Source organism: Panthera tigris, chromosome X (genome assembly GCF_018350195.1).
Source record: "Panthera tigris isolate Pti1 chromosome X, P.tigris_Pti1_mat1.1, whole genome shotgun sequence".
Lineage (NCBI taxonomy): Eukaryota > Metazoa > Chordata > Mammalia > Carnivora > Felidae > Panthera > Panthera tigris.
In genome coordinates, this window is record NC_056677.1 from 7,336,242 (window position 1) to 7,363,122 (window position 26,881).

Genomic DNA, 26,881 nt, shown 5'->3' on the forward strand with positions numbered 1-26,881 from the left:
AGCGCATTTTTCACACGGGAGAGGGGACTGGGTAAAGCCTTCCGGGGCTTTGCTTCACAAACTGTGGCCAGCATCAGAATCGCCGGGAAGGCCTGTTAGAACTTACTGCTGCTCCCACTCCCGGAGATGCTGCCGAGGAGGTCAGGGCGTAGGGCTGGAGAACGGGCATCTCTAAGCAGCTCGCAGGTGGCACTGAGGCCGGCGACCCACGACCACTCGGCAGAGCCCGGGCTTCCATCGAAAGGGCTTGCACCTCTAACGGGAGAAGGTCAAGTCCCGGGGCCATGGGATGGGGTTGGGGATAGACTTAAGACTCGACATCAAGCCTTCTTGCGCTGGATCTCCACTCCTGTATGGATTTTATTGTGGTTTTGAAATTCCCTAGGGATTATTTCGAGGCTTGTAAAGGAACTGCATTTTGAACGGAGAGAAGCGGGATGCCGGATGGGAGAGTTTCGGGCAGGAAAAGGAAACACCGTATGTTGCAAAGGAGTTCAAAAAACCAGCAGAAGCTGAGTGTTTGTGGAAACCACGAATGCGAACACACAAAATGATGACAAGGCAACAGAGACAGGCGAGACAGAGGGCCTCGGAACCACAAAAATGATTTTATTTTGAACCAGAAAGCAACAACAATGGAGAGAACAGTCCGGGCCGAGGGCGTGGCACTGCGACTCGAGTACCAGGGACTGGATTCGTTCAGGTGAAGGAGCAGGCCTACACAGAGTCCACTCTGCCTTTCCAAACTGAGCAGATCGCATCCAGATCTCTGTGACACCAGTCACTGGATTCCCGTTTGCGCAGGCCTGGACCGCCTTTCAGATTCCAGATTTTTATAACGGTTTTGTAAATCTTGTTTAAACTGAAGGAGCCACGGCAGTGAAGCGTTTGCAGTGAAGCGTCCCCTTTTCTTTTCGAGAGATCAGGCATTGAATGTTTTGCCCGGATCGTTCTTGGCTGTGGGGGGCTGTGCTGTGCACTGTGGGAAGCTGAGCGACATCCCTGGTCTCTACCCACCAGATGCCAGCAGCGCCCTCTCCCAAGCTGGGGTAGCCAAAACTGACTCCAGACATTGCCAAATCGCCCCCTTGCTGAGAAGCACTATTTCCAAAACATCCTCCCGCTTCCTGCTTAACGTTTCACACAGGCAGACCAGATCATCAACTTCCCAACACCAAAAGCACACGTACGCGAGCGTACGTGCGTGTGTCTCTTCAGGCACCGCATACGGGCCTGGAGCCGAAGCCGAATCCCACGCTCGCTGGACGGTGCCGGTTCAGTTCCTTGGCAAGTTCAGGGTCAACATCTCAGTACCGTGATGAACCGCCCGTTCGTCATCAGGCCGTTTCCTCTTCTCCAGCTGAAATCATCGTTAATATTTGCAGTCAGTTTTTGAAGTCATTTTTTGTTTTTTTCAAGCTGGAAAGAAAATCTCCACCCACGCCCGCTCTCCTCTTAATCCGTCTAGATTCCTCCTTGAGTGACACGGCCGGCCACGTTTGACACCGGATGCAGGTTTCTTCATTTGTATCCACCAGGAAGAGAGGTACCATGTTCCTGAGTTCCGTTATGAGGACCGGCTACATAACGTTCGAGGCCCAGCGCAAGATGCAAATGCAGGCCCCTTATTCACAAATTATTAAGGATTTCAAGATGGTGACAGCACCTGTTCACACACCCACGACGTCAGACCCGGCGGCCTTGGTCAGCGCCGCATCAATTTGGTTGTATTAATTTATGGATCTCGAAAACAAAATACGGTGACCCCAGTCCACTTAAAGAATTGTACTGCAGCAAATGTTTATAGCATATATTTTTTTAGACTCTCAAAAAAAAAATCCACATGGAAATCTTTTCTACATCATTACAGCAACGAAAGGAAACACTGTGGCCTTTCACCATATACATATTTTCCTGTAAATAGGACAACAGGGAAATAGTAACTGCTACTATCCACAAGGTTTTTAAGTTAGCAAAGAGTGACACTTCCACAACCAAATTATAACATAATCCCTCTCGTCCTTATAAAAATAGCCAAAACATAAACTAAATGGCTTGCGGTGAAAATTTGAGTAGTAACTTCTTTATGTTGAAAAACATTATATTCACGGAAATATTGTCCTTGTAAATGCTTTACATTAACATCATAAGGCAAACCGTAGCATCTACTGGCACCTGGCGACCATGATTTTAAAAACTCAGAAGCTGAGTTTTAGACCCTTTTATTTAAAACCTGTTGGTGTACAAAGTGCATTAAAATATCCATTATCCAGCTACCAAAACAGTATGTAAAAATTACAACCCTTTCAGTTTGTCCAGGAAGGCAAATACACATTGTTTTATGTTGTAAAAAAAAACCCAAAAACATCGTTTCCAGAGAATGATTAATTTTTTTCCATTGAGGTGTCCATCTGTGAGATGTGAAATTGTCCTAAGTAGCTATCAAAATATTCATCTGGGTATAAATAATATAGTAAATATATAAACTCTGTTACGAAAAAAGGAGAGTGTCTGCCAGTGAAGGGGACAGAAACACCCATGACGTGGCCCACGGGGTCCGGGCTCGCAGTCACATGACGTGATGCTGAAAACAGTGGGTCTGTGGACGGATTTCGGGGAGACAATTGGTTGATTTGGTTAACAACGAAATTGCTAAAAGCAATGCTTAAATTCATCAGTCTGTTCAGTCAAAATGGCCAACCCAGTAGTTCAGATCAATACATTAGCAAATGAAATGACTTACGGGTATCATGCCCTTCGTCAAGATAGAACCAATGCCAGATTCCTGGTCCGGGTCCAAGGACTGCTTAAGAAAGCCTTCCTTCATGGACCGTTCCGTCTTACCGGATCAGCATGTCCAGAATCCCACCTGACAGCTTATTAGCTGGTTCTACTAGCAGGTTCCAGCTCGGTAATAGTTTGATTTTTTTTGCGTGTTTTTTGTTTTTTGTTTTTTTGTTTTGTTTTGTTTTTTGTTTCACAACTCTATCGTAAACTATACTAGAACACAGAGGGTCCTCTACATCTTTCAAGATGTGTTTAATAAAAGTCTTTTTATAACTTTCGAGGCACGTGTACCAGTAAATAGTACTTTACGCAACGTCCCTTGTCATTACCGACTCATAAATATTAAGTGTTTTTCGGGTGAGTTATATTTGGACGTGGTAGAGACAGTCAGGGCCATGTGCTGATGTCCTGGAGAGCAAAGTCAATCCAAAGTGGTGTTGCCATTTGTAACAGAAAATGTGTATTCCCTCAGCCCCAGCAAGCGAAGAAAAATGATTTGGGGGAGAGGGAGATAGGACAGCTATTAAATGTGGTAAAGCAATGTCACAGGCCTAAAGACACTACTAAAAGGAAGAACGAAATAGACTTATGTCATGAAAGCAAACCCTACTTCTGATCAAAGACAAATCAGCCTCAGACGTTTTGAAAAATCAGTAGGATTCAAAGAGACTATTCTCAATTGCAATCTCAATTCTTAATGTTCTCCCAGAATCCTGAATCCTGGGAAAGGTAAGGTCACACATGGCCAAAGGCTTCACAACCTTTCTTTCCAACATTACCCCACCAGCCATTGGAGGGTGATTAAAGCCTGGGCCATGGTGGAGTCCAAGCTCCAGAGTCAATTCAATCAATTCTCTCTTTTGCTCTCCGTTCCGGTTGAGCCAGTAAGTTTTTGACATCACAGTTAAAACACTTCGAAATAAACCACGGTAAGAAAGCCCGTTTACTGCCCTACTAGGTTCAAAGCTATGTTTTCTTTTTAAGATACTTGCATATTCTGTTATGCACGGTCAGGGCGACAGGACCTACAAGGGGATCGGTATGAGATATGAGGATGTGAGAAGATGGATAAGCGCACAAAACTACAAGAGTTTTTCCTCCAGCCCACAGAGCGTGACGAGACGAGGGCTGTTGTGAAGAGCCCGTCCGCTTCTGGGCCTCTTAATGTGCAAAACCAAATACTTTCTAAGAGTTGGAATTCCGGTTACGTTTCTTTTATAAATAATCTATAATTTTCCCTGTAGATACAAAAAAAAAATTGAAGAAATTATTAAAGCGTGTACTTAATACAAAAGACAGCAAAGGGGGAGAATCGCCTATGTTGAGTCCTATCCTAGCCGATTTCTGGACACTTTTTGGCGAGATTTAATCACACTCTGGAAGCCTGTGCTTTCTCGGTCCCTGAAAGGGTGGCCACGGCCCTTTTTAATCCCCCAGAAATCAGCTCCACATGGCCCAGTGCTCACGGCAGCTGCTCTGTGCAGTCCAGATGGTCTGGGATCGGAAGGCCAGTTATAATGGTCAAACACTTGTTCCACAGCGTGAAGGTGGGGCACACAGGCTGCGAGAATGTGATGTCGAAGGTGTAGAGGTGGATGGAGTTCAAAGCATCGTAGAAAGCGATGGAACCGTTATCATAGTCCAGCAGGATGCCGACGCGCCGGAGATGGGGGGCTGGCTCGATGGGGGTTTCCTTGCTGTTGTGTCTCACCACCCAGTTATTGTGACAGCGACACAGAGCCCAGGAAGCAGAGTTCTTGCCGATCCACTCGTGCTTTGGGGCCGATTTGTAAGCAAGGCCGATGGCATACCTGCACAAACAAAATGGTGACAGCGAGAACGGTGAGGCGTGGGGCACAGCTGCGCTAGATCCCTTCTACGGTTTTCCGGGGTCACGAGAACCGGATTCATTCTTCAGTGAAAGCTTGGCAAGGACCCTGACACAGGTGTTCCTCATCTCCTTCCCTCCCACACATACAGTGGGTGGAAATGGGCTGCTGTATTTACTCATATTCCTGTTTTTAGTTCCGACATTACATGAGAATTTGAACTTTGTGTTTTGCTGCCTATCTCCCTTCCCTTCCCTTCCCTTCCCTTCCCTTCCCTTCCCTTCCCTTCCCCCTTCCTTCCTTCCTTCCTTCCTTCCTTCCTTCCCTTTTTTCCTTCTTTCTTTCCACTCATCAAGACCCACACAGTGAATTCTCTAGACCAGCGCTGTCCAACAGAACTTTCTGCAATGAGCGAAAGGTTCTGCTCTGTTCCGCATGGTAGCCACGAGCCACATGTGGCTACTGGGCACTTGAACTGTGGCTGCTGAGACTGAGGAACCAAACTTTAAATTTAGTTAGTTTTCATGAAGTTAAATTATGCAAATAACTGTATGTGGCTCAGGGCTACCATACACACTAGGGTTGGATGGCACAACCCTAGATTTCTCCTTTTGACCTACTTTGAATTTTTCAACCGGCACCGTGTCTGTCATTTTCCATGACTTCAAGCACACTTTGCAAAAGGCAAGTGTGGAGAATGATTTTCATTTGCAGGGCAAGTTCCTCGTCCTCTCCTAGCCATTTTCCTCATCTATAACACAGGGACAATGACAGCGTCTATCTCGGATGGTTATTTTGAGGAGTAGAGGAAAGAATACATGTAAAATCCTGGGCACGAGGCCTGGCAAGGAATCTTCAGTAACTGCTGTTTTATTCTTTTTGCCCAATAACACATTACCAATAAGCATCAGCATCAGTACTTGAACCTCAGATGACTCAAAAGGCCCCAAACTTAAACAACACTCTCCCATACCTTCCCTCACCAGAAATTATGTGATTCATCGTTGCCAAGAGCCCTTCTAATTAACTTCCTACTACATTTATAAAAAAATTCTGAATGTCTTTGAGAGACAGATATCCTGGTTATTCTAAACGTACTCGTGGGGCGCCTGGGTGGCTCAGTTGGCTAAGCGTCCGACTCTTGATTTCAGCTTGGGTCATGATCTCACGGTTTGTGAGTTTGAGCCCCGAGCCGGGCTCTTGGCTGACAGTGTGGAACCTGCTTGGGATTCTCTCTCCCCTCTCCCTTCCCCCTCTTGCGTGCTCACTCTCTCTCAAAATAAAGCTTACAAATAAATAAATGTACTCTCAACCGCTCAAAAAAAGTTGAGAATTCTTTCTACAATGTTCTAAGCTCCCTAATCTCTTTTTACCCTGCTGAGGTATGCCACCATTAACATTTGCGATATTTCAGACATTAAGATAAGCAAAACTCATCATTCTTAAGAAAGAATAAATGATTCAGAGCCCAACTTTTAATATGTTGTAGCAGAAGCCAGTCTAAGTGGATATTGACATATGGTACCTTACCCAGTGCAGACAGAAAAAGACTTCATTGGTCTTTGATAAAATGACATTCTTTTAAAAATCAGATGTTGGATTTCAAATACAATCACTTTAAGAGTGGTGTGTTAAAAAGAAATGAAAGTAACATGCTATCACTGAATTAAAAAAGAGGATGGAATTGAAAATCAGTAAAGGCCAGTGTACCAGCCTGTCTGCCATCACCTTGGCCTCCTCTCTTCCTTCTTGCCAATCCTGTTCTGCATCTCAGGGTGAATCCCAGGACTGTATCTCCCAGAATCCCTTTTCAAGTGGGAGTCTGGGTCTCGTCCTGCCACCGTGATGGCTTTGCAGAAGATCTGGAAGTTCTAAGAGGTGGGGAAATGCCCTTTTCCAGACAACAGACAGCAGAGGTGAGGTTTGCGGGGGCTTCTGGCAAACTCCAGAACTTACCGGGGGGGGTTCTGGTAAGCCGCTGGCTCCCCTCCTCCGTGGGGCTCCTTGACTGACTTCTGTTTTTCTGCTGAACCCTACCTACCTGAGGCACGTTGGAAAGGTTTTTGTTTTGTGTTTGAGTATTTTCCCCAGAGACCTTCACTATGCCCCAGCAGACGCCGTTTCCGTTTTTCAGATAACCCGGAACCTGCGTTTGCGTCACAAAGTAGCCATGTCTGTATTGCTTCCTTCTTGTCGCTGGTCACCACTCTCATGTTTTATTAAAGAACTCTGCCGTTGATTTCCCAGCTGAGCCTTAACTGAACCCGCCGGGAAGTAGCCGCGGCAGGTATGACGGACTTCATTTAGCAAATGGGAAAACACGGAGGTTAAAATTAAGAGCAGAATCCAGAATCTCGCCCCTTCCCCCTCGACTTCTGGCCCAGTAATCCATGTACGAACCCAAGTTTAGTTAACACCATTTCATAAAACACCAAGTGCACATTAACAGCATTAGGGAGTGAGAAAATAACTCTGTGTATAGTCCATTAAGCAAAGGAAAATATCATTATATGATCATTAATCTGTAAAACTATGTACGTATTTCCATCGAGCTTGAAAGGTGCAGGCAGAAGGTAATGTTCCATTAAGTTACGCAGTGAGACTTGGAGAATTCAGAAAGTATAAAAATTACGTTTCTCAGAGCGATGTTAACATGCCTCATTGCAGGGATCATAACATACATGTTAATTGAAAGTCGGGACTGTATTTCACGAGAAAATATACGTGTCGTTAGCTGGTGCAAATCAAGGCATCACAAGCATTTGATCATATGGGTCACCCCTTCCTCTCTAACACCTCCCAGGAAATGTTAAACCACTTTATACATGAGAATTTTTTCTGAAATTGACACAATCTAGTTTGTAATGATCCAAAGTGCGGCAATTAATTTTAGAATTTTCCCCCCCTCATGAGTTGGTTTTGACATCTGGAGGGTGTTTTCAAGGTAATACCGATCTGTGTTTATATAACTGAAGAGGTCTGGTGGAATTTCCCGCACCATTCGTCAATGGGAATGAGATCATAATGATCGGGTATCATTTATCATAAATAATTATTAATGGGGTTGTAATTATTTAGACACTGGATTCTGTCCCAGGTTAATACAGCACGTTAATTAACTAGAAATGTTTGCTCCTTTGCACCTGCAAAAATTCATTGTATTTTCCTTTGGGCTTTTATCTTGCCCCACTGCAGCTATAAATGCCAATCTGGCCCAGAGCCGAATAGGGAGGTTGGGGGGAAGGATTTGTCCTCTATCCTCCGGCAGGATGTTGGAACAGGACAATGTTCTAGGCAAAGAGAATCGTGGGGATCACAACGGAAGAAAACCTACTTGCTTGGCCAATATAGGTACCATTCTGGGGAGAAAGGAGACACCCAAGCTTATGATTTCACTTTTTAGATTTCTGTCGACTTGTACCAACACTGCAAGGGACTTCGGACACAATGTGTCTTAGCATCCTTATCTCAAAAATAGCACTGTTACAATACTCATCATTGCAGGTTATGCCGATGTGAGGTGTGTCTTTTTAAGCAAGGTTGAAGCTCTCACTCGTCAAGCATACCACTGTAAGCCCTAGCGTAATTATAATGTTTCAAAAGCACAAGCACGGTGGTTAAGAGCAGAAAGAGATCAGCAACCTACAACCCATGGGCCAAGTCTGGCTCTCTGCTTGTTTTTAGAAATGAAGTTTTATTTGTGCCCTGCCACACCCATTCGTGGACATACGGTCCGTGGCTGTTTTCCCGCTACAACAGGAGAGTTGAGTTGTTGGGATAAAAATCATCTGGCCTGCCAAACCAGCAACACTGGCTCTTTAGCCCTTTACAGAAAAGCTTGTGAACCCTTGGCTAAGCGCTTGTACCCTGCAGACTTCCTAACCCTGCCACCTCTGAGCTTTGTGACCTTGAGCCAGTGGGCATGTGCCTCAGCCATCTCATCCGTAAAGCAGGAATAGCAGCACCTGCCTTTGTGGGGCTGTTAGGATGAACGGATGAGTTAACATCCGTAGAATGCTTAGACCAGCGCCTGGCACATATGCCAAATAAAAATAAAACAGCTGCCTTTTTGGGCAGTAGCGAACAGGTGTTTGTGAGACGGCCAGCCAGAGTAAGGGGTGGGGGGCAGTCTGTGGCTGTGGAATAGACAAGGTCAGCTTTGTGAGACGAACTAGGCAAGGTTAACCAATTGCAGCGTGGACACCGCACCCTGACTGGATCTAACGGACCTTTCGAAGGGATTTCCAGCCTATGATCGCTGCTTCACCCTCTCGGCTCCTGGCTATTTACAGTAATCGGCCCAGTCCAGAATCACCAAACATACAGGGCAACGGCAATTAGTTTTCTTTAAAGGTCGGGAAGTAGTGTTTTAGAGTAGGAGTCAGCTAACGTTTCCGGTAAAGGGCCGCCGAGTTCGTATTTTCGGCTTTGTGGACCACAGGGTTCCATCTCAACTGCTCGACTCTGCTGTGTGGCTCAAAGGCAGCCACAGACAATGTGGAAAAGAATGGGCACGGATGTGTTCCCATTACACTTTATTTACAAAAACAGGCACGGGGCCCCAGGGCTCTAGTCGGCTGACCCGCATGGGACAGGACTCGATCACCTTAGCTGCAATTCTCGGAGTGAATTTAAAAAAAAATGTTCTTCCTGGCTGAATGGTAGATCAGATGACTGCTTTGCGGATACTCACCCCCTCCTCTCACCTCCACGGGAGGAATATACTTCCCTAGACCACTGGCTTTGGGTGTGGCTCTGTGACTGGCTTTGGCCAATCGGAGGTCAGCAGACGGTGACGTAAGCAGAGGCTCCTTGAGAAAGACATGGCCCGGGTGCCCCTCGCGTCCAAAGAGGATGAAGAGACACAAAGAATGGACCTAGATCCAACCTGCAGCTTAAAGCAAAGCCCGGCTGAGATTGGTCTTGACAGCTAACCCATGGATGTGGGTGGTTGGTGAGCGATAACGAACGATCATTTTGAAGCCACTGAGTTTCGGGGCGCTGGTTATGCAGCATTACCATAGCAACAACGGACTAAAAAGGCTTTTCTGCCTATTATTCTTCAAGATGGGCTCTGGTATGGATGAATGCTCCGACACAGCACAGCCTAAGACGTGCCTTTTGTATAACGGGAGGACGATAGATAGAATTGCCTACCATGTGCTTCCACTTATGACCACCTCCCAGTAATGCCGACCGCTATCAATGAACACGTTTCCAGCGACACCATAGCTCCCTTGGCTGGTGAAGCGTTCAGGCGTGTGACTCTTTTTGGATGATGACTCATCACGTTCTACTGTCAAGTTATCGTGGGACACCTTCAGCTTCCGATGTGCAGATTTGGGGTCCAGTTTAAATGGTTGGCCTGGGAACGAGTTTGCGAAACACAAAGAGGAAGAAGAAAAGGACTGTTTATTTTGACATGACCAAGAATGTCTTTTCAGAATCAGATTTATTTTTTTTTTAAACGTTTAGTTATTTTTGAGACAGAGAGAGACAGAGCATGAACAGGGGAGGGGCAGAGAGAGGGGGAGACACAGAATCTGAAACAGGCTCCAGGCTCTGAGCGGTCAGCACAGAGCCTGACGCGGGGCTTGAACTCACGGACTGTGAGATCATGACCTGAGCCGAAGTCGGACGCTCAACCGACCGAGCCACCCAGGCACCCCTTTCAGAATCAGATTTAAAAAGCACAGTAATATAGTGGAGATGAACACGTCCCTGCCTTCATGAACTCCCCGTCCATCAGTTCCAAGACAGGGATCCAGAGTTGTTACACCTAAGGACTCAACAGTACCATGGGCAGGGCTCAACCACAGCTATCTTCATGGGTCCCAGATGGACCCAAGCAGCACAGGTACATACTGGCCAAACAGTGTCCCAAAAGGAAGGAGAAAATGAAGACTTCATTTTCAACCATTCCCATATTCAGTCCAGCTTAAAATGTGGCTCATGCTCAGCAGACTTCAGACAAGAAACCAAAGAAATCAAGATTGCAGATTTTGGCAGATGGAATATTCTATAGGCTTTACGTTATTCTGAAATTGTTGAAAATTAACAATTGTTCCCGTGAGCTCAGAATGGCTATAGAGATGTGTATTTTGGGGGTGCCTGGGTGGCTCAGTTGGTTAAGCATCCGTCTTTGGCTCAGGTCATGATCTCAGTTTGTGAGATCGAGCCCCGCATCGGGCTCTGTGCCGACAGCTCGGAACCTGGAGCCTGCTTCGGATTCTGTGTCTCCTCTCTCGGTCTCTCCCCTGCTTGTGCTCTCTCTCTCTCTTTCAAAAGTAAATAAATAAACTTTAACAAGAAAAAAATGTGTATATTTCAGCCCACAACAAGGTCAGGGAAAAAAAATGTGATCATAACACCTGGGTTTTCTACTCCTGAGTTGTGTGTGTGTGTATACATAATCAAATAAATATGAAATAAAAAATATATATTAAATAAGGCCCTCCCTACCTCTCTATTTCATTATTCACATTTGTGTTTTGGAGACTGAACCATTAGAAAATCTTGGCAGAGTCCCACCTGAACATCTTGTCATAGCCGTTGTTACTCCTTTGGCGTTAACACTGCTTTGGAGGACCGCCTGCCATCCAACACCACATCGGGTACAAACTTCTAAAGGTGGGAAATGAGTTACGAGAGGACGCAAATACCATGATGCCCAAACTCCACAGCCACTGGTGCAGTTGGTAGGCCTGCTGGGAGATAGCCAGTGGAAAAGTTTGGGAAGTTGGCTGTGGCGATACATGATGCCGCTGAGAAACTGTCACCGAGAGCCTGGGGGAAGGCGTGTTAGGTCACGTGCGGGGAGGCCAGAGGATTTCCAGTCTCCACTCAGATACAAACATGACGCCGACACCTCTAAAATCCTTTTAGATCAGGGCCAGCACATCTTTCTGGTAAGAGGCCGGATAGGTATTTTTAGCTCGGCTGGCCACGTGGTCTCTTCTGTGGGCGCTTAACAATGCTATTGCGGCACGAAAGCAGCCAGAGACAAGAGGTAAAAGGACGGGCGTGGGTCATGTGCCAATAAAACTTTATTTATAAAAACAGACAGCCAAATTTGGCTGTAGTCTGGGCTGAAGTCTGCTGACCCGATTTAGATTTCTGTCCACATCACAGAAAAGGTTAAAGAGAGAGCTGAGAAGATCTTCAAGTGTTGATCAGGGCACGGACATTCTCAGAGGCTGTGAGACCTAATGGATTACCTGTGTCATTTACATTTCAGCTCGTCCTGTGAAATAAATATGCCCTCAGGAGTGATCACATCAGCAACTATTAGGGATAAAGTATGAACCAAGGCAAGAAGAGCATGAAGATAGTTTTGCTTCAAATATTTCAACTTTTAAAGGTGGAAGACGGAATGTATGCAAAAATAACCAGACGCTAATGGGCAGACTAGGAGGAAATGTCAAAAAGGCCGCCATCACGGAAAACGAGGGCCGTGTTCTGGTTGCCCTTCTTCCAGTGAGAAATATCAGAATGTTATAGCCATCAGAGAGACTGGCCTCATGGGGCGCCTGGGTGGCTCAGTGGGTTAAGCGTCCGACTTCAGCTCAGGTCACGATCCCGCGGTTCACAAGCTCGAGCCCCACATCGGGCTCTGTGACGACAGCTCGGAACCTGGAGCCTGCTTCGGATTCTGTGTCTCCCTCTGTCTCTGCCCCTCCCCCTCCCTCTAAAAAATAAATAAACATTAAAAAAAAAAAGAAAGATTGGCCTCATCATGGTGAGATGTGTCCTGTCTCGTCTCAGCTCACACCCTCACCTACACATGCACGGAGCGGGATCACGCCAGCTGAGGTCAGGCCCAACCCCTGCCCCCTCAGTGAGCAAATTCCACCTGTGCCTCAGCTGTGTTTCTCACACAAACCCTCGCCTGCTCTGTCCAAGTCAGAGGCTTCTGCTTTCATGAGGACACATCGGTGCAAGGAACAAATTAATCACTTACTTTACTAAAGAATTCAATTCACTGTAATATTTGCACACATAGGAGTTTGGCAAACCACAGCCTGCAGGCCAAATCCAGCACACTGTCTGTGTCTGTCAATAAAGTTTTATTGAAACATAGCCACGCCCATTCATTTATGCGTAATCTGTGGCTGCTTTTGCACTACAACGGCAGAGCTGGATATGAGCGGATGGTGACGGAGACCGTCTGACCTGCGCAGCCACATTGTAGAAAAAGTCTGCCAACTCCTCGCGTAAAACTTGATAACATCTGTTCAATGACTGCATGTCTAGAAATAGAAGATGACATTATCTATAGTCTACATGAAATGAATCCATTATCTTTAACATTTACTATTTAAATCTGATGGAGCATAAGCAGGATGTCTCCAAGATACAGAATTAACCTCGGTGTATGTATTTACTCATTTTTTTCCCCCTAATTAATCTCTAAAAACATCTCCTCCTTTACCAGCAGAAACACTGGGAGGAGAAAGGAGCCCAGTGTTTAAGAGAATATGTCTTAAACACCTATGTCTGGAGGAAAATAGACGTATTTGACCACTGAAATCAAGGCCTTGGGTTAAGTGAGGGTTCCTCTTGAAAAGCAGTTAACTATTCCGTTGACCAGCTGAGAACCTTATAACACGGTGCCGTACCGACACGCCCCAATTTGCTTTCTCTCGGGAGGTCCCGGGCAAAGAAACTCCATGTTACGGAACATATTTCTAGATCAAAAATAGTCAAGAGAAAAGAGAGGATAAAACAAAACACATGTGGGCAGAGACAGAGAGGGAGACGACGGTGTTACAAGACACATGTATCGGCCAGATCTCTCTTTGTTGTGTCCTGTGTGGTGTGGGATGTTTCGCATCAGCCCCGGCCTCTAACCACTAAATAACAGTAGCATCCGCCTCAGTTGTAACAACCCAAAATGTCTCCGGACATTGTTCAATATCCCTGGGGTGGGCAGAATCGCTTCTAAGAATCACAGACCTAGCCAGACAGATATCTGGAGTAAAATAAAGAATTCCTGAGGAAACAGCTGTTCATGTGCTCTTCTGCTATGGAAAGCAATACTACAGGGGCGCCTGGGCGGCTCAGTCGGTTGAGCGTCCGACTTCGGCTCAGGTCATGAGTTCACAGTTCGTGGGTTCGAGCCCCGCGTCGGGCTCTGTGCGGACAGCTCGGAGCCTGGAGCCCGCTTCGGATTCCGTGTCTCCCCCTCTCTCCGCCCGACCCCCACTTGCGCTCTGTCTCTGTCTCTCTCAAACATAAATAAACATTAAAACGAAAGTTTTTTTTTTTTAAAAAAATGAGCAGACTGAAGTGCAGAGAGGTGGATGGACTCACAGCCCTTAAGGGTCGAGTCAGTTTTGGAACCCGTTAGCTCTGGACTTGCTTCTTGAGGCCGTCGGCGATGCCCGAGGCAGAGAAAAGGAACAGAAAGGGGGGACCGAGGCAGCTGAGAGGAGAGCAGGAGGGAGGCGACACTTACTGTTTGTCTTCAACTTCCCAGGCTCGCTGCTGCGGCTGCCCGCCTGGTTGATGGCCTTGACGATGAAGATGTACTTGGTGCCGCTCTGCAGACCGTGAACGGTGTAGTGGTTCTGCTTGATGTTGGGCACGATCATCCAGCTGTCGGCAGAGTTACACAGACCTGCAAAACCAAGCAGAACACGGTGCGGTGCTTTGGCGCAAGCGTGGGGCGACGTCTGCGCGACTCCGAGTCTGTGTAATCGGGGGTTACGTGAACCACAAGTGGGGTGCTTGGCCACTTCTGAGAGAGACCCCTAGTATGTTCCAGTGCTCAGTCTCCTGCCTACGGTAGGTGATCAACCTGTATTTGTTATTATATATTCCTAGTGTGTGCTCTAAATGGAAAAACCAGTTACAACTATTATCTTGCGGGGGGACGCCTGGGTGGCTCAGGCGGTTGAGCGTCTGACTCTCGGTTTCGGCTCAGGTCATGATCTCACGGCTTCGTGGGTTCGAGCCCCTCATCGGGCTCTGTGCTGGTGGCGTGGAGCCTGCTTGGAATTCTCTCTCTGTCTCTCTCTGTCTCTCTCTCTCTTGCTCGCTCACTCTGCCCTTTCCCCACTCATGCTGTGTCTGTCTCTCTCAAAATAAATAAACCTTAAAAAAGTATTAAAAATTATAACACAGGGGCGCCTGGGTGGCTCAGTCGGTTAAGCGTCCGACTTCGGCTCAGGTCACGATCTCGCGGTCCGTGGGTTCGAGCCCCGCGTCGGGCTCTGGGCTGACAGCTCGGAGCCTGGAGCCTGCTTCGGATTCTGTGTCTCCCTCTCTCCTTGCCCCTCCCCCGTTCATGCTCTGTCTCTCTCTGTCTCAAAAATAAATAAACATTAAAAAAAATTAAGATAAAAAAATTGTCATAACACAAATTCTGTTCAGTGTAAAGAGCAGCAAAGGCACTTCTGTCTGGTGTCTTGTGCACGTGTGTGTGTGCGACGTGTTGTTAGGGGCCGTGGTGATGTAAAGAAAGCGGCGGGTTCCCGCTGGGTCCGCTCTCTGCGCCCTCACCCCACACTCTTGTTACGGTAACCCTTAAAATTTGCACCTCGTCCATCGCGAGACTCAGGAAAGTGAGAAGAGACCTGAATCACGGATGAGAAGCTGAACCTCCAATTCCTCACCCTGCCCCGGATCCAGGCCTAAGTGACTTCGCACTGGCTCGCTCCCCAGATGGGATATATCGCCCTACGACACGGCCTTCGATTTGGCCGTGTGATTGGCTGCAAGGGCAGGCATTACAGGGCCTTGAGACTTTGTGTTGAGCCCTCGTGCCTCTGCCTTTGCCACGGGGAGAACATTCCCCAGATAGCCTGCTCATCGCAGCAGGAGGAGAGATCTAGGTCACAGCTCTACAGGCAGCCGGTGCCTGAGGGAGGCCAGCAGGGCCTGGCCCAGCTGCTGACAGGGGAGCTAGGAAAATGATCATCGGGGCTGTTTGCGATGCAGACTTAGTGTGGCCGTAATTAACCAAGTCAGGCGCCTACGAGGGTTCCCTACGAGAACCCCGAAGCAGGCAGCCGAGGGCCCAGTGCGGCTCTTAGAAGAGCAGGAACGGGGAGTTTTGACCAGCTGCATTCCCTGGCACGGCTGGTTTCAGAGTAGAGTTCCGGCTGCATTCTGCAGGATGTGGGTTGGGGGGCAGGCTGAGGATTTATGATGCTTGGAAGAACATGGAGGGAAAAGGAAGCCCGTTTTGTTTTGCAGCTGGCTGATGCTGAAAACATCTCTTTGGTATTGGGCCCAACTCTCCTCTCTCCACCCATCAATCTCCATCCACTCTAAGAGAACATTTTCCCAGCGCCCCCGCCCCCCCCCCCCCCCCCCCCCCCCCCCCCCCCCCCCCCCCGCGACTGGCTGTCATGAAGTTTCCTGGCTCTGGTGAATTTCCTTCACCATTTCTTGGTAGAGGGCTGGGCCCCTCCACTTCCTGAGGGGCTCCCAACTCCCCCCACTCTTTCCCTTTCAGTGGATTTGCAAGTCAAAGGATTCGTTCTTTTGATCTTGAGGCAACTTATACCTTACCATAATCCCAAGAAGCAGTCCCTTAATCTTTCTTTGGTCTCACCTCTTTGAGAATCTAATAAAACATTTCTAAAGAAAGAAAGTCACATGTGCATTTCCATACCAACCCACAAATATTTGCATAGCATTCCAAGGTATTCACAGCCCCATGACATCTGTCTTTGAATCCTACTAAATGCTTTCTCCAACTCTGGAGCTCAAGTGTTCCTGGTAGTCTCACAGTTGGAAGGAACCCTGAAAGTATTTTGTCAAGTGTGAAAATTCACCTCATATGATTTGTACCTTAGGTGCATAGTATCTTTAGACACACTTCAGTGAGTCATAGATATATACATGACCCTGTGAGTTTTCTGTCACCTCTTTTCATCCCCACCTGCGAACATTTCGCCAGGAGGACTGCCAGACTTGATAAAGCCAGCGAAAAACAAGGGAACAACGGGAAACTCACAGAACGGGTTGAGTGGGTGTCGGAGACATGGCATCCACCCCACTCCTCCCCCCACAATTTCCCCCTAACTCTTAGACCCAGGAAAACACGCATAAGTGGTTCAGCAACATGGGACTCTCCTTACTACGTATCTTTTTTGATACTTTCTCACCTTACTTTTTCCTTGAATGTAGCTGCAAGAAACTCAATGGTTCTGGATAGCGGCATGGCCAAATGAGAGATTTCGATCCAACCAAAGAAGGGCCATTTTGAACGCTGAGCTCTGGGCCCCAAGCCTGTCTAACTCACTTTAGACATTTAATAATAATCTTACAATAGCAATAAAACAAAAACACCGAGCTTTTCTATTGCCTAGGATAATCTACTCATATGCCTAGACCTTTGTCAACAGCAGTCAAGCACGAACGAAAACAATAACAGCATTCAGGAGAATCAAATGAGAATCCTATCAATGTCACTGCGTTTACACTGGTCCCGTTTAATTGCCTACGTTACAGTAAAATGAGTATTGTGGTCAAAGAAAGCGAATGTAAAAATGTTTCAATAAACTTTACATCACTGTACAACCGAAAAGCTGGGCCTCATGTGGTGGGGGAACGCTTTCAACAACATCCTAAAGCAGACAGCAACTTGGCCTATAATCCAGAGTCTTAACCCAACAAAGATTTAATGTTTCAGAACGCTTTACTGAACAGGAAAGGGACTCTGACCATCCTGATTATTTTGAAGAGGTCACTAATTTTTCTCCTTGACTATTAAAAGAACAAAATGTTTACGGCGTAGTAAAATTTGATTGGATGGCTTTGCACTGGGACAATCTGCTTTCGTGAATACTCACTATTCCTGTTTAGGCTTACCTTTGTGTTATTATTATTGCCGGGGCAATAACCGAGGAGTTGATTAAAAATGCCAAGAAAGCAACACCGACCATTTTCTTTTGGGGGCTGGAGTAAGGGGGTGGGTGCCTCAGAGTACAAAGCTATTGCGTGGCTAGCGTCACTCTTGTGCCAGACCTCTCTGCCCCGATACCCCACCGTGTCGGGACTGTCGACCGGGTTTTCTTCACCTCTTTATGAGACACCCATGCAACCATCCCGACAGAAACTTCCCTCGTCTCCAAATTCGTTTTCAATCGTCTTTGAGGGTATTCCGCCGTTCACCTTCTCTAATTCAGCTTGAAGTATTAAAACAACAATGGAACTTGGAAGATAATTAGTTCATAATGAAACTTAATTGAGTTTTTCAATTTTATACATTTTGTTCTCATTCACAACGGGTCAGAAGCATTTCCCTACATAATGCCGCTCATTACAAGATCCTAATTACATTTGGGATTTCAGAGCCTTGTATAGCAACTGTCATCTTGCAGTAAAACATTATGTATAAAACATGATGCAACATGGACACCCTTCTGAGAGGCTGTGCACCGGCTGCTAACATCCTTTGTTTCTTTTCACAGATTGGACAGAAGCGCACATTCTTTTCCTTCTTCTCTATCTGTTTAATAACTTTCATGAATGTTTTCAAAATGACTAAAATTAATTAAATACAGATAACTGCTTTGCCATGAACACTTGGAGAAATGCATCTTATGACTTTGGCTAGTGATAAAAATAGGCTGCTGGGAAAAGGCCCCATTTAAGAGTGCAAATGGTGCACTGGAAGAAGTTCTGGAAGAAAACATGAAAAACGTGGCAAAATTAAATACATATCTACTTATTAATAAGCAATTCATTAACATCTGCAGTCGCAAGTCTGTTAATAAAAATGCATAATAAAAAATTAATAGCATCGTTAATTTTGCATTTGAATATATGAATTTGGTTAGGGAGAGCCTTTTTATAACATTAAAAGCTGCACAGATCTTATCTAATTCTCCTTCACCAAAGTCAGTTGTGGGCAATTAACTAGGATTTATTCTGACAAGTGAAGGCACCGGTGACCTAGCCGCACAAGGAGCCAGGACCAGTTTGGGAGTATAATGCCTTCGAATTTTCCGTACAGTTTTATTATTAGATCTTGTCATTCAATGTGACATCTGCAAGGGATATTCCTCCAAATGGTAGGACAGATGGACAAACAATATTCAGGGAAGGGCTTTCACGTGACGATTGTGCAAAATGCTATCGCGTAGACAATCCAAATGTCATGACAGACATTTACCATATGACCAAAAATACTAGCTTTTTATTGTTTTTAAAGGTTCTTTGGTTTTTGTTTTTAACATCTATTTGCTTTTGAGAGACAGAGAGAAACAGGGTGCCAGCAGGGAGGGGCAGAAAGAGACAGAGAGGGAGACACAGAATCCGAAGCAGGCTCCAGGCTCTGAGCTGTCAGCACAGAGCCCGACGCGGGGCTCGAACTCACAAACCGCGAGATCGTGACCTGAGCCGGAGTAGGTCACTTAACCCACTGAGCCACGCAGGCACCCCCAAAATATCAGCTTTTTTTTTTTTTTAAATGCAATGACAGGCGACTGTAGTCTATATTTTTGTACGAATAAGAACTTTGAATATTTATGTGCCAACACTGTGGCAAATGCGGGGCTAAGACCTATACTTTTGTTATCTCAACCATGTGAAGGTAAAACGTTACCTCTTCTTACAGATGAGGAAACAGATTCAGAGGACGTTAGATGATTTGCCCCCAAATTACGGAGCTAGTGTGGCCCAAAGTTGGGATTCAAATCCAGGTCTCTCTCAGTCACTACAAACACGTATAATAGTTAAGAAGAAAATAATTTGAAGATCTTTGCATCTCACTTGCCTTTTTAAAATGTTTTTTAATGTTTACTTTTGAGAGAGAGAGAGAGAGAGAGAGAGAGAGAGAGAGAGAGAGAATGCCAGCAGGGGAGGGGGAGAGAGAGAGGGAGACCGAGAATCTGAAGCAGGCTCTACGCTGTCAGAGCAAAGCTTGACGTGGGGCTCGAACCCAGGAGCAGTGAGATCGTGACCTGAGCCACAGCTGGCCGCTCAAGCGGCTGAGCCACCCGGGGGCCCCTCAATTGCCTATTTATCTAAGTTTATTCTTTCCTTGTTACAACTTGATCCTATAGGCCTCAGGGCTTCACTATAGTGGCCCAATGGACATTCAAGGGACAAATAACTCTCAAGACCAACAAACGGATGAGTGTACCCCCATTAGATGAGCACCTACAGTGTCCCTGCTTTCCATCCGTCCTGGGAGAATGGCCTTTTTGGCACCTGTGCGTTAAATAAGCAAGGTCTGTCATTTTCATGAAGTCATTCCCATGTATTTTCTTGTGGCCACTGCTCTTGGGGAACAAAACACCTTCCCTGGAATCACCAAGCATAAAGCTGTGGATTCAGGAGCGCTGTTGCCACGGGATTTCCATGGGCATGGCCTTCGCTCCTCTATTCCATTTATATGTCTTGTTGGGGTATTATTTTTCATGCCGACAGCATGGAAGCCAAGTTAGTCACAGCTTAGCCACCTGAGAAGCCCTAAGTTTCAAGCAACAGATCTCTTCTTTTCATTCTGGGGATGGAGGGGCGAGCTGGTATCGAGTTAGGGTTCTAGAGCGGGCTGCCTTCTGGCTCTGCTTCCTTGCTCCTGGCCGTATCTGTCCCCTTTGTGATGGAACCCTGAAGGCCCTCGCGTTCTGACTCTGGCCTCGCCCAGGGGACTTGCTTTGGCCTGTGGCACATCAGCTAACACGACAAAGGCAAGGGCTTGCAAAGCACATGTGCAAGCGGGCCTGCCCCTCCACCCGCACGCTGCGATCGCCAGGAGAAGGCACCTGAGCGGGACTGTGGGAGGGCACAGTGTGCCCCGGCCGAGCAGCCGGACCATGACGGAGCCTCACCAAGGTCAGCGGGACCTCCTAGCGGACTCCCACCGGATTCCGGACACACAAGCAATGCGTGTGGATTGTCATCCGCCACCTAGCTTCTGCGGTTGTTGGCTGTCCAGCAGAAGCCAAGTGATACAAAGGCCCGCCAGTCCAGGCCAAGGCGCTACGTACTGTCCAAACGCTCATAATCATTTGATTCAAGACACCTCAGGAAAAGACATAACTTGGGTAGCCGCCGCGGTTCTCACTCTACTATTCATGATTTTGTGCATTTCTTTCTCCTTGAGTGTGACCAACACCTGTGACCTGCTTTTAACCAAGAGAATATGGCAAAGGACAAAAGTCTTGCCATCGTTATCATCGTTAACGCTCCTGGTGTTATATTATATGGCAAAGGTAATGGGAGTCTGCAAACGTACTTAAGGTCCCTAATGCGTTGTCCCCGGGTTCATCAAAAGAGAGAAAATTCTGGGTGAAAAAAGCAAGGTAAGGAGCTGTGTATGGCATGTTACCTTGTGCGCCCCTAAAAAGGTATTTCTCTGTGACTGTGATTGTATACGCACGCCCGTCTATTAACAGACTGTCCCAGGAAAGATGCATGTGAAAGAGAATTGATGTAGTGGGTAACTTTGTTTTTTTTTCTTAATATTTTTCTTTTTTTAAAGTTTATTTTGAGAGAGAGAGAGAGGGAGAGCGTGTGAGCAGGGGAGGGGAAGAGAGGGCGAGAGAGAGAATCCCAAGCAGGCTCCCGCTGTCAGCGCAGGACCTCACATGGGGCTCGAACTCACGAACCACGAGATCGTGACCCGAGCCGAAATTACGAGTCAGATGCTCAATCGAAGGAGCCACCCAGGGGCCCCACAGTGGGTAACTCTGGAACTGAGGTGGCTGGCGTATTGAAAAGCATCCAATTTTCACTAGATACATTTTATACATTATTATACAGTGTTTGTGCATTGCTCACTAAAAAGAAAGATTTTAGGGGCGCCTGAGCGGCTCAGTAGGTTAAGCATCTGACTTCAGGTCATGATCTCGTGGTTCATGAGTTTGAGCCCCACGTCGGGCTCTGTGCTGACAGCTCAGAGCCTGGAGCCTGCGTCGGATTCTGTGGCTCCCTCTCTCTCTCTCTGTCCCCTCCCCAGCTCATGCTCTGTCTCTGTCTCTCAAAAAAGAAATAAACGTGAAAAACAATTTTTTTTTAAATAAAAAAAGAGAAAGATTTTAGGGAATCAGCGTTGCTTCATGATTTGTGGGGGGCATGTAGGGCTGGGGCTGGGGAGCGAAACCAGACGAATCGAAAATCCTGATACCCCCCGTGCCTCTCAGATGTGCCCCCAAAAGCACTCCAAATAGCTGAAGATAGTAACGGTGTTCCCCGGGGATACGGGTGAGAGGTGAAGTCTTTCTGGAATCATCTTCTCCTGCCCTCGCCTTCTTCGGTGCTAGTGCCCTTGGCGGGTCCTGGCCAGCTGTGCCTCCGTGAATTACTACGGGCCTCCTAGTTCACGTCTCTGCTTCTAGTGTTGCCCTGTCCCACTCCCTCGTCCCCAGCACTGCCCGACACGGCTTCCAACCGATCAGATGGCAGTGCGGCTCCGCGTGACGCCCAAGCCCACAGGGGAAGATCCAACACGCCGTGGCCGGGTCTTTACTGCGGGTTAGGATTTAGAGACTGATGATTAAGGACATGTGCTTTCCGGAACCAGACCTACTCGGGTTTGAGTCCTGGTTCTATTTCCCTGTCTTCACGTCTCCCCGTCTCCCCTTCCTCACTCAATTCTCCAACCAGGCTTTCGTAGGCGGTGTCTCCGAAAACGCCTGGCCATTCTAGGTCTCTACAGGTTTGCGCCTGATCAGGTGGCTGCCTGGCGTCCCCTTACCTCTCTGATACATACCCACTCTCTTTCGAGACTTAGGCCATCATCTCCCCCAAGACGTTTTTGTTACACCTGCCGCTTCTGCCCTCTGTTTCCCCCATGCTCGGGCGGCTGGCCAAAGCTGTTCTCGACGTTTCACAGTTTTCCCCCTTACACATTCTTGGAAAATGGTAAGATTTTAATAAAGCTTCCAAGGCAGGCCAATTAGGGAGGGGAGGGTCCGAGGGGTGAGGAGGGAAGCCTGGGAAACGAGGCGCTAAGGAAGCTGGGGGGTCCATTTGTTGGCATGAGCCAGTGACCTTCAGTTACTCAGAAGCAGGGCTCTTCGCCCATCACTCTTTTAATTAATCCTACACCTGATTTCTTTTTTAAGCATCTCACGTCTCAGAACTGTGTCAGAATTACACGGGAAAGAACAGTGTGGTGAAGCCGAGAAGAGGTTTACATAATAAAAGCACATTAAGTTGATACTGAATTTTTCAAAACACTTCTTTGTTGAAAAGTGGTTTCTATTCTATTCTATTCTATTCTATTCTACTTTGACATGCTCTATTTTAATTTGCTAAAGAGGCTTCAAACTTGCTCCCCTGAAGAGCCACTTCCTCTGGTCCTTTTCCATTTACTCAACTCAATTGAAATAGCTGCGGGGGTGGGGAGGAGAGATTCCTTTGTGATCACCTCTCTGGCCAGCAACTGGGGCGATGTGAGATCATCGCATTGTCTCTGATGCCAAATATCTCACGGGCCTCAGGGAGAGAGGGGCCTCTCCGTGTTTCAAGGAAGGGCTGAAATTCTTCCCAGGTGGGGCCGGTTACTAACATTGCTTGCCTCTCCATTTTATTACATTCTTTTTTTTTTTTTTTACATTGTGAAACAACACTCGAAAAAGTACATAAAACTAAATGTATGATACGATGACCAAACCATGTGACTCCCACCCAGAAAGTAGCCACCCCGCTTTTATCTCTAGCTGTTACACGTTCATATGTATCTCTAAGCAAAAGAGTTTCCTTTTATCTTTAAGTTATGAACGTACAAACGGACTCGTACTGCGTGTATGCTTTGGTTTCCTGCTTCTTTCTCTTACGTGTTTGTAAGATTCATCCACGTGGTTTGCTAGAGATCGTTAATTTTCGTCGCTATTTGGCCAGCTAGTTTTGCTCGTAGAGCACAAGCGAACGCCATCATCTTCTTGGTTAGGAACGGCAGCCAATAAATACCGCGGATTCTTTCCTCCCTTGTCTTCCCCTGATGCTTAAATTTAGAAACGCAATCTATCCGGAAACAGTCACCAAACAGAGAGACCGATAGGGTGCACAATACTCACTAACGACATTGGCTTGTCCGGTGAATATGGTGTATTGGAGCTCATAGGAGACCACACTGAATTCATCATCGGACGTCCAGTGAACGGTGATGGTGTCGTAGGAAGCTGTGCAGAGCTCTTCTCTAATTGTGGGAGGGTTGGGAGCTGTGGGGATCAAGAATGCTCATCAGCAACGAAGCAGGCACCTCTGGGATACGTTGCAGAGGAGATGTGTGACAGTCAAAGCAGGCCTTTCTGGACAGGTCCATCAGGACCACCGTCCTAGAGACGGTGGCCCCAATCCAAAGCACATTTGGTTGGCTGGTGATCGCTGTGATTTTTAACAGGTAGCGTGACTTCGGCCCTCCAGGAGGGACTTGTCTCTATCGTGAAAGCAGGTTGAGGAGACTAAGTGACTAACACTCTTGTCCATGCAAAAAAACATGTTAGGCAGAAAGTAAACGAGATGAACTTTTGGGATTTCATCCGTAGGGGGGGGATGGCAAACTTTTTCAGTAAAGGGCCAGATGGGAAATGTTTTAGGCTTTGCAAGCTATATGGTCTCTGTCACAACTACTCACCTCTGCCTCTGCACTACAAAAACAGCCACAGACAATTCAGACTCAAACAGACATGGCCAGGTGCCAGGAGAACTTTAGTTACAAAACCAGGTGAGCGCTAGATTTGGCCTGAGAGCCAAAGTTTGCCAACCCGAGGTATGTGAGGCCACGTATCTTATGAAACCAATTGGAAAAATACTGATGTTCGTTATTCCATAACAAACCTGCCAAGTAATTGTTTGAAAATTTTCTTTCATTAGGTGTTTTTTTAAATTTATTTATTTTTGAGAGAGACAGAGACAGAGACAGAGAGAGCAAGCGTGTGTGGGTGTGTGTGTGTGTGTGTGTGTGTGTGTGTGTGAGTGGGGGAAGGGCAGAGAGAGAGAATCCCAAGCAGGCTCTGCACTGACCGCACTGTCAGTACGGAGCCTGATTCGGGGCTCAGACTCACGAACCGTGACATCATGACCCGAGCCGAAATCAAGAGTCGGACACTTAACCGACTGAGCCACCCAGGTGCCCCTTTCATTAGATGTTTCGATGCCTTATAAAAAAGAACCCTTATTAGTGTGGCCCTATTTTCTTCTCAGTTTTTAATTTATAGGTGATATTTCAAATTAAAAAGAACATGATGAACAACCGATCATATCTAAGAAGTACATTTTCCTTCCCCGAAGAAAACACTGGAGAAGGCTGCGATTTTATGTCTTGAACACAGTCTGGAGCAGAGAAGTCTAAATCCTACCAAAATAATTATTTTAAGTTGATTTAAAATCTACCGGCTTGATTTCAGTAACTGGTTTTATGAGAAGAGTTTGTGAGCAAGAAAAAGAGTAGGCAGTGAGTGCTTTGCACCGGCAATAATCTTTTAGAGCAGGGGTTGGCAAACTATGGCTATGGGCCAAATCTGGCCCACTGCCTATTTTTGTAAATAAAGTTTTATTGGAACACAGCCAGGCTCATTCATTTACGTATTGTCTGTGGCTGCTTTTGTGCAACAGCAGAGTTGAGTAGTTGGGACCATATGTCCTGCAAAGCCTAAAATATTTACCATCTGGCCCTTTATAGTCAAAGTTTGCCAACCCCTGACTTAGAGAACTGATCCAGGCCTTTATTTCCACTCTTCTGGATACTAGAACCTAACTTCAAAAAAGGAGAAAATTGCAGCATTCTACAGATTGGTAGCAGCCTCAGTTTACATCATTGCAGAGTTCTTTCTTGCTTTAAATTGCGATTAGGATTGATGAGGCCTGAGCAAACCCAAAGAAGGAGAAAAGTTTGTAAACATGGCAAATTTAAGACCCTAATTGTTTTCGTATTCTTCCTTTTGCCACCTGACGGTGTATTCAGGACAAATACGGTAGGTGGCCAAGTATGAAGTATGTTTGCTGTACAAAGTCACATAGACCAGCTTTGTCTCTTGGTTATTGGATTCTACAAACATTATTAATGAGCACCTACCCGTGGCAGAGGCTGCATTAAGCTGTGCATTAAGACAGAAAGGCTCTGTAGAGCCTTTAAAGCATTCTTTCTGGGATATGTATTTACACACCTATCTCCCGAAGTATCCACATGCAAGACTTAGCGTCATGCGCTGTGACTTTGATGTGCATGAATCAGCGACACCAACCCGGAGATGCATTCTGCGGGGGAGGCCCGGCCGCACCATAAAACGTGCTTCCAATTGTCCGTGTTCGTGTGGGATCACCCCGCCTGGACCAGTGGAGAAATGCTTATTCTCCCATGATCTAAACAGTTTATTGAATTATTTTTTCCATCCACCGCTGTAGAAAGGTTGTGTTCTTTCTGCATTGCAATATATGATTAAATATAAAGAAAACTTATGCTCAAAATAAGCGAGTGGCTGGGAGGCACACGGCAGTTGCTGCAATCGGGGAGGAAATGTCACCTCTCCGGGTTATTAACTTGACATACCGCTTAGAGGCATGTCACAGGGAAAAAAAAATCTTGTTTTCACAGCCACGCGGGCTAACCCTGTTTTGATTATCAGCCCAATGGGTTTGTCCTGAAAAGTCAATACCTAATTTACGGTAAATGAAAATAGCACCATGCTCCCAATTTCAATATTCATGGACCGGGTAGCAGAGCTGTTATTTTCCTGCCTCTGTCATAAACAGGACACAAGAAATGGCGGGCTCATATTCCGCAAACACTTCATTTCCTGCTTACGAATGTCTGATAGGCTATTTGGACTTGGCAATATCAGCCAAGCATCCTATGTTATGGCCAGGATCGCTGTTATGTCTAGAAGTGGACCAAATTTGTATTTGAGGTTGACAGTTAAGAAGGCATAAGAGCAGGTACCCCATGTGATCTTTCGTTTGGCATAAACAGGCATCGGGGATGATACATGGTGTGCTTGGTACTAGTCGGGGCCAAGTGCTTTCACATTTTCTCCTTTAATCACTACTCTGGCATTGGCTTAGAGATTAGCCCATGAAGGTGTGCCCACTGAAATACCATTAAACAATTCTTGGGGAAGGGGAGGATACACTCAGGTCAACGAGACACTGATTTTGTGCAGAAAGGCCAAGTGCCCAGCCAAACAGTGTTTCGTTCTTCTGTGTCCTTGGCCGTGACCTTGTGACGTGGATCTGGCCCATAAGACACAGGTGGGAGTTTGCTAGATGGGTCTTCTGAGCAAGCTTCTCATTTTCCTAATAACCCAAGACAAAGCTGGCTCACGGATCTTTGTCATCATCTCCCCTGTGTCCCTCTCTTT

The 26,881-nt window shown here is 46.5% G+C and overlaps 1 protein-coding gene across 1 annotated transcript in view; it reads right to left on the reverse strand.

Annotated features, from left to right (window-relative positions):
* Window positions 1-594: 594 nt before the first annotated feature.
* The window catches only part of MID1 (midline 1), a 148,254-nt gene continuing 121,967 nt past the window's right edge, over window positions 595-26,881 (reverse strand). Inside the window, exons 7-10 of the mRNA XM_007084803.3 lie at window positions 23,600-23,743; window positions 14,074-14,235; window positions 9,774-9,981; window positions 595-4,598 (exon numbers count right to left, since the gene is read on the reverse strand). Coding sequence (XP_007084865.1) covers window positions 4,250-4,598; window positions 9,774-9,981; window positions 14,074-14,235; window positions 23,600-23,743 — 863 coding nt within the window. The 3' untranslated portion in view covers window positions 595-4,249. The remainder of the gene's footprint in view (window positions 4,599-9,773; window positions 9,982-14,073; window positions 14,236-23,599; window positions 23,744-26,881) is intronic.